At 39.3% G+C, this 13289-nt stretch overlaps 1 protein-coding gene across 9 annotated transcripts in view; it reads left to right on the top strand.

Moving 5' to 3' along the window:
* The window catches only part of SYNE2 (spectrin repeat containing nuclear envelope protein 2), a 442988-nt gene that overhangs the window by 175232 nt on the left and 254467 nt on the right, over window positions 1-13289 (top strand). For all 9 annotated transcript variants that reach the window (XM_021074160.1, XM_005660039.3, XM_021074116.1 and 6 more), the window contains 2 exons: window positions 3275-3456; window positions 12325-12521. In XM_021074160.1, the coding sequence (XP_020929819.1) occupies window positions 3275-3456; window positions 12325-12521 (379 nt within the window). The remainder of the gene's footprint in view (window positions 1-3274; window positions 3457-12324; window positions 12522-13289) is intronic.

The following is a 13289-nucleotide window of genomic DNA, read 5'->3' as shown; positions in this document are numbered from 1 at the left end:
TTGAAATATAATTTAAAAATTCAATATAGATAATAAAAAGAAAATAATCTATAATTCCATCACTCACAGATAACCACTTCAAGTAATTTGGTATACAGTCTCCATGACATATGCAGTGGGAATTAATATATATGTTCCTGTATGTATGTTTTAAGCAAAATGGGGTCATACTATCCATACTGTTTTCAAGCTATTCTAATTAACATCTTTATGTATGTAAAATATATATTTTAATAGAAGCATGTTCTGTTCTAAAGTACTGTATTTCATTAATGGACAGTAAGAATGCTCACAGTTTTTTTGTGACTGTAAGCAATTCCAAAAAGACTACCTTTAAAATAATACTTTGCAGAGAATTTCCATTGTACTCAGTGGTAATGAACCTGACTAGGATCCATGAGGACACAAGTTCGAGCCCTAGTTTCGCTCAGGGGGTTAAGGATCTGGCATTGCTGTGAGCTGTGGTGTAGGTCACAGATGCTTCTGTGGTGTAGGCATATGCAGGCAGCTGCAACTCTGGTTTGACCCCTAGCATGGGAACTTCCATATGCTACAGGTGAGGCTATAAAAAGCAAAAAAGTAAAAAAAAAATAATAATACTTGGTATATAATCAATTATTTCCATGGGCCAAGTTCCTAGAAATTGCATTCTTGAGCAGTAAGATTTGCAAAATTAAAGCTTTTTAAAGTTCTGTTCTAATACTGTAAATAAACTTTTTAAAAAAAGTTTAACATACATAGAGGAAAATGCAGAAAACTTAAGAGTAGTGCTTGATGAATTTTTGTTAATTAAACACATCGAAGTAGCCACCATTTAACTAAAGATAAAAAGATAGAACATTGCCAGCATCCCAGAGTCTACAGGTCTTTCTCCCAGTCACTGTCCTCCTTCCACTGCATTGGGCCAGGGATCAAACCACACCTTTGCAGTGATCTGAGCTGCTGCAGTCAGGTTCTTAACCCATTGTACTACAGTGGGAGCTCATCATAACTTTAATGTAGTTCACATTTATAAATTTCTGGTTTTTGTGGGTAGTACTTTTATGTCCTTTAAAGAATTTTTCCCCTTTGCTAGTATCATGGAGATATTCACTTATGTTATTGTCTAGAATAGTTGTATCCAAAGGACTTTCTTCAGTGATGGAACATGTTATGTACCTGCTCTGTACAGAATAGTAGCCACTAGCCATTTGTGGCTGTTGAGCACTTGGAGTGTGGTATTAGGACTAATTAAATTTTAAATTTTATTTAATTAACTTAAATAGCTACATATGGCTAGTGACTATCATATTGGATAGTACATTTCTAAAAGCTTAATCATTTCACCTTTTACATTTAGATCTACATTTTTCAAGAAAGACTTGATTTGTTAGAGTATGCTATGTTAAAGCACTCAAGATTTATTTTTTTCCATATGGCTCTCCAGTTGACCCCACACTAATTATTGAAGAGACCATCATTTTCCTACTGTGCTATAGTATCACCTTTACAAATCACATAACATATAGGCGTGGCTCCTTTTTTAGATTGTCTATTCTGTTCCATTATTTATCCTTGCACCAGTACTATACTGTAGTAATCTCTGTAGCTGTATAGTCAGTCTTGATATCTGATAGTGTGGTTTTCAACTTGTTTGTCGAGATTATCTTGACTTCTTTGCTCTTTGCATTTCCACATAAATTTTTAAAAAATGGAATTGACACACATCATGATGTAAAGTTAAAGTAGACAACATGCTGATTTGATATTCATGTACATGTTATTTATTTATTTAATCTTTTTGTCTTCTTAGGGCCTCACCTGTGGCATATGGAGGTTCCCAGGCAAGGAGTCCAATTGCGGCTCTAGCTGCCTGCTGATCTACACTACAGCCACAGCAATGCCAGATCCGAGCCATGTCTGTGACCTACACCACAGCTCACAGCAACACTGGATCCTTAACCCACTGAATGAGTCCAGGGATCGAACCCACAACGTCATGATTCCTAGTTGGATTGTTTCCTCTGAGCCATGATGGGAACTCTGTAATACTCATGTACACTTGATAAATAACTTGTTAATTTATACACACAACCTGCATGAATTTTAATGATTGAATTGAATGTATAGAACAATGAGGAAAAGTTGACATCTTTTAAATGGTGCATCTTTAATCCATGAATATATTTTCATTTTTGTTCTTTTCAAAATATTTTCTAGTTTTCATTATGGTTTCTCATTTGACCCATGGGTTCTATAACAATCTATTGTTTAATTATCAAATATTTGGAATTGTGTTTGTTATGTCTTCATTACTGATTTCTAGCTTAATTTCATTGTGGTTGGCAAAGATAATCTGAATTATTTCAGTCCTTCAAAATTGCTATGGCTTGCTTTATGGCTCAGCATGGTCAATTTTGCTAAATATTCTAATATACACTTGGCAAGAATATTGATTCTGCCGTTTTATGTGCAGTGGTCTGTGCCATCCAGATCAAGTTTGTTAATTGTGTTGGTCACATCTTCTATTATTGGTTGTCTGGTGAATCTGTCAATCATTGAAAGAAGTGTACATCTTTCAGTAGTACTTATATTATGTTTCTGGGTTTATCTTTTATTGTTTTCTGTAGGTCTTATCATATTGCCCTCCAAAAAAATCTGAACCGATTTGTGTATTTCCAGCAATAGATAAATATCCAATTTCTTTTATTCTTATCATCACTGACTGTTATCTTCAAAAAAGTTTTGCCTTTGTTTTATATGAAAAACTTGTCCTCTTGTTGCATCCATTTGGATTTCTGACATGACTAATGAGGTTATTTTTCATATACTTAGAGGCAGTTTTCTTTTCTTTTGTGGGACTTACCCTCTCCACGTTTGACTTTTTTTCTGTGTGTGTATTTGTTTCTTAGTGGTTTATAATTAAAGATGCATTTTAATTGACCAATGTCTCCAAAGGTATTCTCTACTGGGAGTTCAGTTTAGTTCAGTTTAGATTGACAGATATTGAGCACCAGTTAAGTGCTCTGTAAGCACATTGGGGGATGGGGGTGGGAAATAGATGCCCACTGTCCATATGGAAGGATGTGCCTGAGTGACTCCAGTTCACTGAAAGAACGCCAAAGCGTGGTCCCAAATGGCAAATGCCATTATTCAAAGGTTTGTTTAGTGCTCCTTTTACCAGGAGCGAACTGTCGCTGTTATACTTCTTAGGTCTTGTTTTGGCTGAAGATTTTGCCTCAATGCTGCTAACTCATGATTCTGTACATGTTAACCATTATCATGTCTTTTTTAGATCGAGGAGCTTGCCCGGACACTTTCTTGCAATTATAATCAACCTCCTCTAGACAGTGTGCATGAGGTCAACTCATCTCCAACCTCAAGTCCTCCAGCTAAGAAATGTTCCAAAGTCCAAGAAAGATGGCAGATGTCTGCAAAGAAGGCTCTTCTCCTTTGGGCTCAGGAGCAATGCGCCACGTAAGTCGTTTACCATGACCAGAAGAGGCACACAGGGCTGCGGTACCCACCATTGCCACCTTGTAGACCTCCAGGTCTGAAATTCAGGCCAGCTGGGTGTGACACCCACCTGTACACTTTATTCTCACCCTTCACCTTCTTCTCATAGTACACCTTCCCTATGTGGAAGTCCATGAGCTCATCCACTCTTGGTTTGAAGACCAGAACCAAGTGTCATCTGGGTAACTTACCTCACTCCCATCCCATGTGTAGGTGGCCTATTCTGTGTGCAAATAGTCTTTAAATATCCTTTTCTTTAGGTACAATTTCCCCATGCATTTGGCAGGTAGGAGCTCTTTAAAAGTCAGGACTCTACTATGGAGAACAGTTTGGAGATACCTTAGAAATCTATACATAGAACTTCCATATGACCCCGCAATCCCACTCTTGGGCATCTATCCGGACTCTACTTAAAAGAGACACACGCACCCGCACGTTCATTGCAGCACTATTCACAATAGCCAGGACATGGAAACAACCCAAATGTCCATCGACAGATGATTGGATTCGGAAGATGTGGTATATATACACAATGGAATACTAAGCCATAAAAAAGAATGACATAATGCCATTTGCAGCAACATGGATGGAGCTAGAGAATCTCATCCTGAGTGAAATGAGCCAGAAAGACAAAGACAGATACCATATGATATCACTTATAACTGGAATCTAATATCCAGCACAAATGAACATCTCCTCAGAAAAGAAAATCGTGGACTTGGAGAAGAGACTTGTGGCTGCCTGATGGGAGGGGGAGGGAGTGGGAGGGATCGGGAGCATGGGCTTATCAGACACAATTTAGAATAGATTTACAAGGAGATCCTGCTGAATAGCATTGAGAACTTTGTCTAGATACTCATGTTGCAACAGAAGAAAGGGTGGGGGAAAAATGTAATTGTAATGTATACATGTAAGGATAACCTGACCCCCTTGCTGTACAGTGGGAAAAAAAAAAATAATAATATACAACAACAACAACAACAAGAAATTCAATAATAATAATAGCATCTTGGTTAATAAACCAATTAAAGTTATAAAAAAATAAAATAAAATTGGGAAATTAAAAAAAAAAAAAAAAAAAGTCAGGACTCTGCCATACCAGGAGCTCTTTAAAAGTCAGGACTCTGTCTGCCATACTAGGAGCTCTTCGAAAGTCAGGACTCTGTCTTAATTGACCATATTCCCTGAATTGAGCGTAATGTGCGTTCAAGGTAGGTGCTCCATAAATGTGTTGAGTGGATGAATGAACAAATTTTTTTTTTTTTGTCTTTTTGCTATTTCTTTGGGCCGCTCCCGCGGCATATGGAGGTTCCCAGACTAGGGGTCGAATCAGAGCTGTAGCCACTGGCCTACGCCAGAGCCACAGCAATGCGGGATCCGAGCCACATCTGCAACCTACACCACAGCTCACGGCAACGCCGGATTGTTAACCCACTGAGCAAGGGCAGGGACTGAACCCGCAACCTCATGGTTCCTAGTCAGATTCGTTAACCACTGCGCCACAACGGGAACTCCTGAATGAACCAATTTGTAAATGAGTGACTCACAGAATGATCCTTTGGAGCTGTCTAGACTCTATGAAAAGTCAACAGTTCCTGTTGTTTAGAAACTCTTAGCTTAATTAGGAAACAAAGAAACCAGAGAGTAGGTATTTTTAAAAAGGGGATGTTGAAGGGAAATTAGTGCTTATGATTTCTTTTTTACCTAGAAAAATATTTTTTGCTCTTGGGAGACATTTACTTTTTCGATTTAGCCAACTGCTTGGTTGGAGTTTAGGGAAAGTAAGGAATTAGGATGCAGATGTGCCACCAAGAGAACTATGGATTTCAGAAGGCGTTCCTCCTCACAGCATTGTCCAGATAAACAGAGGCATAAATATGTTGTTAAGTCTCCTCAAATTTTGGGCTTCTGAGTAACTCCTTCCTAAAGAAAGGCTGAGAGTAATTTCTGCCTTACTTTTCTTTAGTTGTCATAATCCTCTGTATTCTGTGAGGAACATGAACTTACATGCGTATCTTACAGGTTATATGTATGTTAAATGAACTTTTTCTTGACTCTCGTAGAGATAATTTTACTTCTGTTTCCTAAATTTTTAAAATCCAGAATATAGCATGTGTGAAGAGCATTATTACATCATCTTCAATTTTTTTTCATTTATGCATACATAAACTTTAGGGCCTTTCAGAGTCCATACATTTTACCACAGTTTGTCTTTTTCCCATGTCCTTCCTTATTTTGCAAGTATAGAGCTTATGATAAATTTCCTTTTTTTTTGTCTTTTTCAGGCAGCACCTGAGGCATATGGAGGTTCCCAGGCTAGGGGTTTAATTGGAGCTACAGCTGCCGGCCTACACCACAGCCACAACAACACAGGATCCAAGCCACGTCTGCGACCTACACCACAGCTCACGGCTCACAGCAACGCCAGGTCCTGAACCCAGTGAGCAAGGCTAGGGATCGAACCCGCAGCCTTATGGTTCCTAGTTGGATTCATTTCCACTGCGCCACAATGGCAACTCCCCTAAACTTCTTAAGATGCAGTAATTCTTCCATAATTCATCAGGAGTTTATTCTAGTTTTGGCCACCCTTAGTTGTATTTTTACTTCAGTGTTCTATGATTCTTTAAGACTCAGATGTTAGGCTGTGTACAAGAAGTATATTGTGTTTTCTTGTTTCTGGAGGAGATGAATTAGCCCCCACCTGCGATACCTTAAGGGCCTAGATTCCCCGCCAGTCACTCTGGAGCCAAGCCCCACCCTCTCCATGACCTGGCAGCAGCATGTTCTTTGTGGCATTGGTTTTGGTCCCTCAGTAAGGAGCTGACCTCACAACCTGGTTCTTTACTGAGAACAGTGCCTACCAGTCAGCCCTGAGTTGATTCTGGGCCTCTCAACCCTCAGGCAGTGCTCTGGACCTGTCCTCAGCCCCACCCCCATCCCTGTAGTTATCAATTCAGTTTGGTATTTAAGTGCATACTCTGAAGCTGGAATACCAGGTTTTGAGTCCCGGCTCCCAGGACATTCTAACTGGTGATCTCAGACACTGAATCTCTTTGTGTTCAAGTTTCCTCAGTCATAAAATGTGGACAATACTGACACTTCCTATGGTTATTATGTGTATTACAGGAATTTTTTGTAGAGCATTTGGAACAGTTTCTGGATGCAGTGGGCATCACATACGTATTTGTTAAACAAGACGAAAATCACTGATTATGCTGTAGTTTATCATAGTCATAGCTGAGTCTTTTTTCCTAAGGGATCCAGTAAAGCCCAGGTCATCAGAAGCAGATTATTTCTTGAGTAATTTTTATCATGTGGTTTATACCTTAAATGAGTGCATTGAATTACCTTGTGTTTTTATGAGATACTAACAAAAACTATAGTTATTCCAGAATACTTCCCACACTTTGTAGGCAACTGTATGCTTTTACAAAATCTTCAGTGATCTTTTGGCAGTCTCTCTTGTCAAATACAGAGTAGTGAGTAAGTGGTTTGAGATATATATATGTTATGCCCCTTTATATGCCAGACACTGTTTTGGCGGGGTGGTGAGTCTACCAAGATGGACAAGAAAGAAAAGGCTCTTGTGCTCAAGGGGCTTGCACCCTAGTTGGGGAGGCAGGTGAATAAAAATGAGTTATATTTGGCAATGAAGTTAGGAAGGACTTTGATGTGGTTGAGAATGTCAAGGGTAGGAAGAGGGTTGCCTTTTATCGTAGGTGGTCATGGAGCATCTTTCTTAGGAGGAGATCTTGGAGTGGATACCTGCAAGATAAGGCTTTAAGTATGAAGATCTGGGAGAAAGAGCATCCGGGCAGAAGGATTAAAAGGGGTCTTCTTTTTTTTTTGGCTGCCACTGTCCGTGTGGAAGTTTCTGGGCCAGGGATGGAACCTCTGCTGCAGTTGCTGCCTATGCCACAGCTGCAGCAATGCTGGATCCTTAACCCCCTGCGCCACACAGGAGCTCTCTAAAAAGGCTCTTGAGAAATAGGAATAAGACCAGCATGGTGCATGTTGGAAAGTGGAGATACTGAATCATATCCTCTGAACTGAGAAGGGTTTGAAGAAAGGAGCAGGCAGCTCCATGAAATGCAGTTATGAAGTTTATTGTGGGTAACTTAGGTACCGGCGGGATCAGCAGACAAGGACCAGAGGCGTTGGCCAAAATGGGTACAGGGGTGGGGGTTGTGGGATTTAAAGAGACCAAAGCTTAAAAGAGCATCTGATTACTAAGGGAGAAATATGTCTGTACCAGTGTGAACTGGGGTGTTTTCCCTCCCCCCAGAGGTCTCATGACCACTAACCATCTGTGTCAGCAAAAGGCTCTCTTTTAGTTTTCCTATCAGATAAAGGCCAAGGGTAAGTGTTGTTAGGGAGCTTATCTGACTTGGGCACATTCCTTGTGAGCAGGCTAAGGCTCAGTCATGTAGAGAGAAGAGGATAGGACTGTGGGCTTAAGATGGAGCTGACAAAATGGAGTCAGTGTGGTCCAGCCACACCTTACAGCTTTGTAAGAGAGGGGGATGGAAAGGTGGGAGAGGAAGGTAGGAGCCAGAGCTTGTAAAGCCTTGTGGGCCAGAGGGAGAGGTATTATTCCAAATATAAGGACAAGCTATGGTGGTTTTTTGCACATAATTCTTTTTATTATAATGAAATATACATATCATAAAACTTACCACTTTGACAATTTTAAAGTGTACAGTTCAGTGACATTAAGTACATTAAGAGTGTTGCATAATCATCACCTCTATCCAGCAGCAGAACTTTTTTCATCTTACAAAACTAAAACTCTATTTAACAGTCCCCCCATTTCTCCCTCCTCTCTGCCTCTGGCAGAGGTCTACTTTGTCAGTGAATTTCACTCTGCTAGGTACCCTAAATGAGTAGAATCATATAGTGTTTGTTCTTTTGTGACTGGATTATTTCACTGTGTGTAATATCTTTAAAATTCATCCATGCCGTAGCATGCATCTGAATTTCCGTACTTTTTTGGGCTGAATGATACTTCATTATATGTATACACTGCATTTTGTTTATCCTTTCATTCCTGATGACCAGGTCTAAGCAGAGGAGTGACAAAGTCTATCCAATGAACTGCCATGGCACAATCTGTCATTTAATTTTTTCCACTGAAAGGAACGCAACCATTTGTAGAGGTCCAGAATTAGTCTTGAGCCAACAGATTGTTGAATAAAGAGCATTAAGCTTGAGTATCCTTGTCCTGTGAAGGGCTTTTAAAGACACAGATTTTGGAGAGTGTGGTTTACGAGACCTGGGGTTGGACCTCAGCATTTGCATTTCTACACTAGAGCCTTTTTTTTTTTTTTTTTTTTTTGCTATTTCTTGGGCTGCTCCTGTGGCATATGGAGGTTCCCAGGCTAGGGGTCTAATTGGAACTGCAGCTGCCAGCCTACGCCAGAGCCACAGCAACGCGGAATCCGAGCCACGTCTGCAACCTACACCACAGCTCACGGCAATGCCGGATTGTTAACCCACTGAGCAAGGGCAGGGACCGAACCCGCAACCTCATGGTTCCTAGTCGGATTTGTTAACCACTGCGCCACGACGGGAACTCCAGCATTTACATTTCTAATATCCACAGCTGAGGAGATGCTGCTGTGCTGGTCCAGGGCCCACAATTTGAAAACCAATATTCTGTAGTATCCTGAGCTTCATCAAACTTGGCGTTTTACTTTAATTTGACTCCAACTTTAAAATAAAATATTTTCGGGAATAGAAGGACTGGAGCTCAACTTCTCTCCTAAAAAAACAACAAAATTCACAGCTAAAGGCTGAGCAATCTCTACTCAAATGGACTGGAAACCTTAAAAAAGATACCCTACTCCAGAAGAAAAAGAGGAAGGCTACATCAAGAGGTAGGAGGGGCAATTTCGCAATATAAACAACCTGATACCTCCCAGGTGGGAAGCTCCACAGACTGAAAACTAACTGGTTCATAGAGACTCACCTACAGGAGTGGGAGTTCTGAGCCCCACATCAAACCTTCACGTGTGGGGATCTGGCACTGGGAGAAAGAGCCCCTGGAGCATCTGGCATTGAAGGCCAGTGGGGCTTGTGCACAGGAGCTCCACAGGACTGGGGGAAACGGAGACCCCATTCTTAAAAGGCACACACGGTCTTTCACGTGCACTGGGTCCCAGGGCAGAGGGAGGTCTCCATAGGAATCTGGGTCAAACCTGACTGCAGTTCTTGGAGGACATCCTGTGAAAACAGAGGTGAATGTGGCTTGTTGTGAGGGAGAGACATTGAAGGCAAAGCTCTTGGGAATATTCAGCAGCATGCCTTTCTCTGGAAGTGGCCATTTTGGGAAAATCTGGCCCCACCTGTCAGTCAGCACTGAGAAGCCCCAGAGCAAACAACAATCCAGGTGGGATCACAGCCCTGCCCCTCAGTAAACAGGCTGCCTAAAGACCCCTCAGGCACACAGCTGCCTCTAATCCCATCCAGAGACTAAGCCCCACCCACCAGAGGGATTAGAATCAGCTCCACCTACCAGGGGGTAGGCATCAGCCCCCCCCCCAGGAAGCCTACAGCAAGCCCCCATACTGACTTCAGCCACAAGGGGGGCAGACACCAGAAGTAAGAGAGGCTACAACTCTATTATCTGTAAAAAGGTCACCACACCAAAAGCCTATAAAAATGAAAAGACAGAGAACTATAACTCAGATGAGGGAGAAAGGAAAAACCCCAGAAAATCAGCTAAGCAATGAGGAGATTCTCAGCCTCTAGGAAAAAGACTTTAGATTGTTGATGCTGAAGATGATGCAAGACATTGGAAATAAACTGGAGGCAAAGATGGATAACTTACAGGAAACACTGAGCAAAGAGATACAAGATATAAAACTTGAACAAGAAGAGATGCACAATACAATAACTGAAATAAAAAATTCATTAGAAGCAGCTAACAGCAGAATACAGGAGGCAGAAGAACAAATAAGTGAAGTGGAGGACAGATTAGTGGAAATTATGGATGCAGAACAGAAAAGAGAAAAAAAGATTGAAAACAAATGAAGAGAGTCTCAGAGAACTCTGGGACAATGTTAAACACACCAACATCTGTATTATAGGGGTGCCAGAAGGAGAAGAGAGAGAGAAGGAGACAGAAAAAATATTCCAAGAGATAATAGCCGAAAACTTCCTTAACATGGGAAAGGAATCACTCACTCAAATCCAGGAAGCACAACGAGTACCATATAAAATAAACCCAAGGAGGAATATACCGAGACACATATTAATCAAACTGACCAAAATAAAAGACAAAGAGAAAATCTTGAAAGCAGCTAGGGAAAAGAAACAAGTAACATACAAGGGAACCCCAATAAGGTTATTGGCAGATTTTTTAGCAGCAACTCTGCAGGCCAGAAGGGGGTGGCATGATATACTTAACGTGATGAAAGGAAAAAACCTCTAACCAAGATTACTTTACCCAGCAAGGCTCTCATTCAGATTTGAAGGAGAAATCAAAACCTTCACAGATAAGCAAAAGTTGAGAGAATTCAGCAACACTAAACCATCCTTATAACAAATACTAAAGGAACTTCTCTAGGCAGAAAAGAAAAGACAGCAACAGGAAACAAAAACTCCACAAATGACAAAGCTCACCAGCAAAGGTATATATAAAGATATGAAATCATCCATGCACAATTATACCACCAAAATCAGAAATCATGAGAAGAGGTGGATACAAATGCAGGACATTGGAGATGAACTTGCAATTAAGAGACCAACAACTTAAAACAATCTCATATACATATAGACTCTTATATCAAAATTTCAGAATAACTGCAAACCAAAAATCTACAACTGATAACACAAACAAGGACTCTCTGGAGAAGAAATATATCTCATAGTAAATAAGTGCATAATCCAATATGAAGGGGGTCATTTGACATCATTCTTGGAATGCTGAAGTCTTCTTAGAACTGATTCTGATTTCCTCTCCATCAAAGAATTTATGATAATTATAATTAAATAATGCAACTGTACAATTAAATAATACAGTTCTACAATTGTATTATTAATAACCATTTCTCTCCATGGTACAATGTAAGGTCTATAATGTCTTGTTTATCACATCACCTAGAATGGTGTAATGCCTATATTGAAGAATCAACAAGATGTAACAAATTGTGAGGACATATTTATATAGTTACACTGTTTTTTAACCAATTTATGCATTTTATATTTTACTTATTTTCAGAGGGTGTATTATTTTTGTTATTCTTACCAGTTAAGTTATTCTTTATATTATGCTATATGAAATGTTTAATGGTATATAAGGCTTTCTTCTTTACAAATTTTAGTTGCATAATATACACAATTTTAATATAGTGCTAATTTTTAAAGAAAAATTGAAATGTAATAGATAATACTAAATAGTAAAGATGAAAGCCATACAAAATGGGATAAAGTATAGAATAAATTTCCTATTTGTTTCAGCATATTTTCCATTCCACTTCTCCAGAGGGAGTCACTTAATCTGTTTCTCAAGATCCATGATATAATAATCTGTCTGAATGTAACTGTGTTTAAATATATGTATTTTATCCTGTAAAAAAAATAAAAATAAAATTTCAGAAAAAACACATTTTCATGGAATGATTGATATGATTGATTTGCTGAAATATGTTTTAATTAGTGATAAATAGAGTGGAGGTGCTTTGATACTGGCATGCAGAAATTGCCAGTCTAGGGATCAAACCCGAGCCACAACAGTGACCACACTGAATCCTTAACTGCTAGGCCACTAGGGAACTCCAATATAGACTTTTAAATAGTATTTATCATGTTTTTATTCTTTTGTGGTAGGTATGAGTCTGTCAGTGTGATGGATTTTAAGTCTAGTTGGAGAAATGGGATGGCATTTTTGGCTATCATTCATGCCTTGCGGCCAGACCTGATTGACATGAAGAGTGTGAAGCAGAGATCCAACAAAGACAATCTGAAAGAGGCCTTCAGAATCGCAGAACAAGAATTAAAAATCCCCAAAATGCTGGAACCAGAAGGTAAAGAAGTGTCTTTCTTTTTCAGAAAGTGTCTAGTGTGAAGTGGATTTGAAAATAGTATCCATGTATGAACAGAAATAACAGCATTATGTTTTATTCCTGGAAAGTTTAAACTCTTTATTAAATTTCATGACATTAAGAATTCTACCAGTTAGGTAAACCTCAGTAATTGCAGAGATGATGTCAAAGCTGAAAGCAAGCAATGCTGTTACTGAGAATAATTTGAGCCTTTGTGTTAATTTTCTTGTATTGTGTTCTACATTGTGTCCTCCTTGATTCTATTATTCTTTTCTAAAATCTCTTGATTAACACTTTTTCTGAGTTGTTTATATATTTCCAATTCCCTCCCCCCTATTAAAACTGATCCTCTATGAGAACAGAAACTGCTTTTTCTGTCTCTCCATGTAAGGCTGGTCCCGCTTTGCCATTGGTTGTGGTCAGTTAATTTTGTTAGATTGTTAACAATAGCAAAATCCTAAATACTGGGTATATTTGAAGAAATAATTATTGGGTTATACTTTAACTTCATAAAGTTAAGTTTTGAGTAATTCACTTCTAAAAAGCACTTTACTTTGGATTATATTATTTCATAATGTACCAAAATTTTATTTTTGAGAAAACCCAGTAAGCTCATGAAAAAGGCATGTAGGATTAGTGAAAGTTATCATGAACAGGGCAAGAGATACACATTCTAGTCTCATCTCTACAACAGGGATGTGAAGGTCAATGTTCAGTGTTAGGCTTTCTGAAACAGAGTGTGTTTGTTTA

Source organism: Sus scrofa, chromosome 1 (assembly GCF_000003025.6).
Source record: "Sus scrofa isolate TJ Tabasco breed Duroc chromosome 1, Sscrofa11.1, whole genome shotgun sequence".
Lineage (NCBI taxonomy): Eukaryota > Metazoa > Chordata > Mammalia > Artiodactyla > Suidae > Sus > Sus scrofa.
Note: the sequence above shows the minus strand (reverse complement) of the source record. Positions and strands in the feature narration are given on the sequence as shown.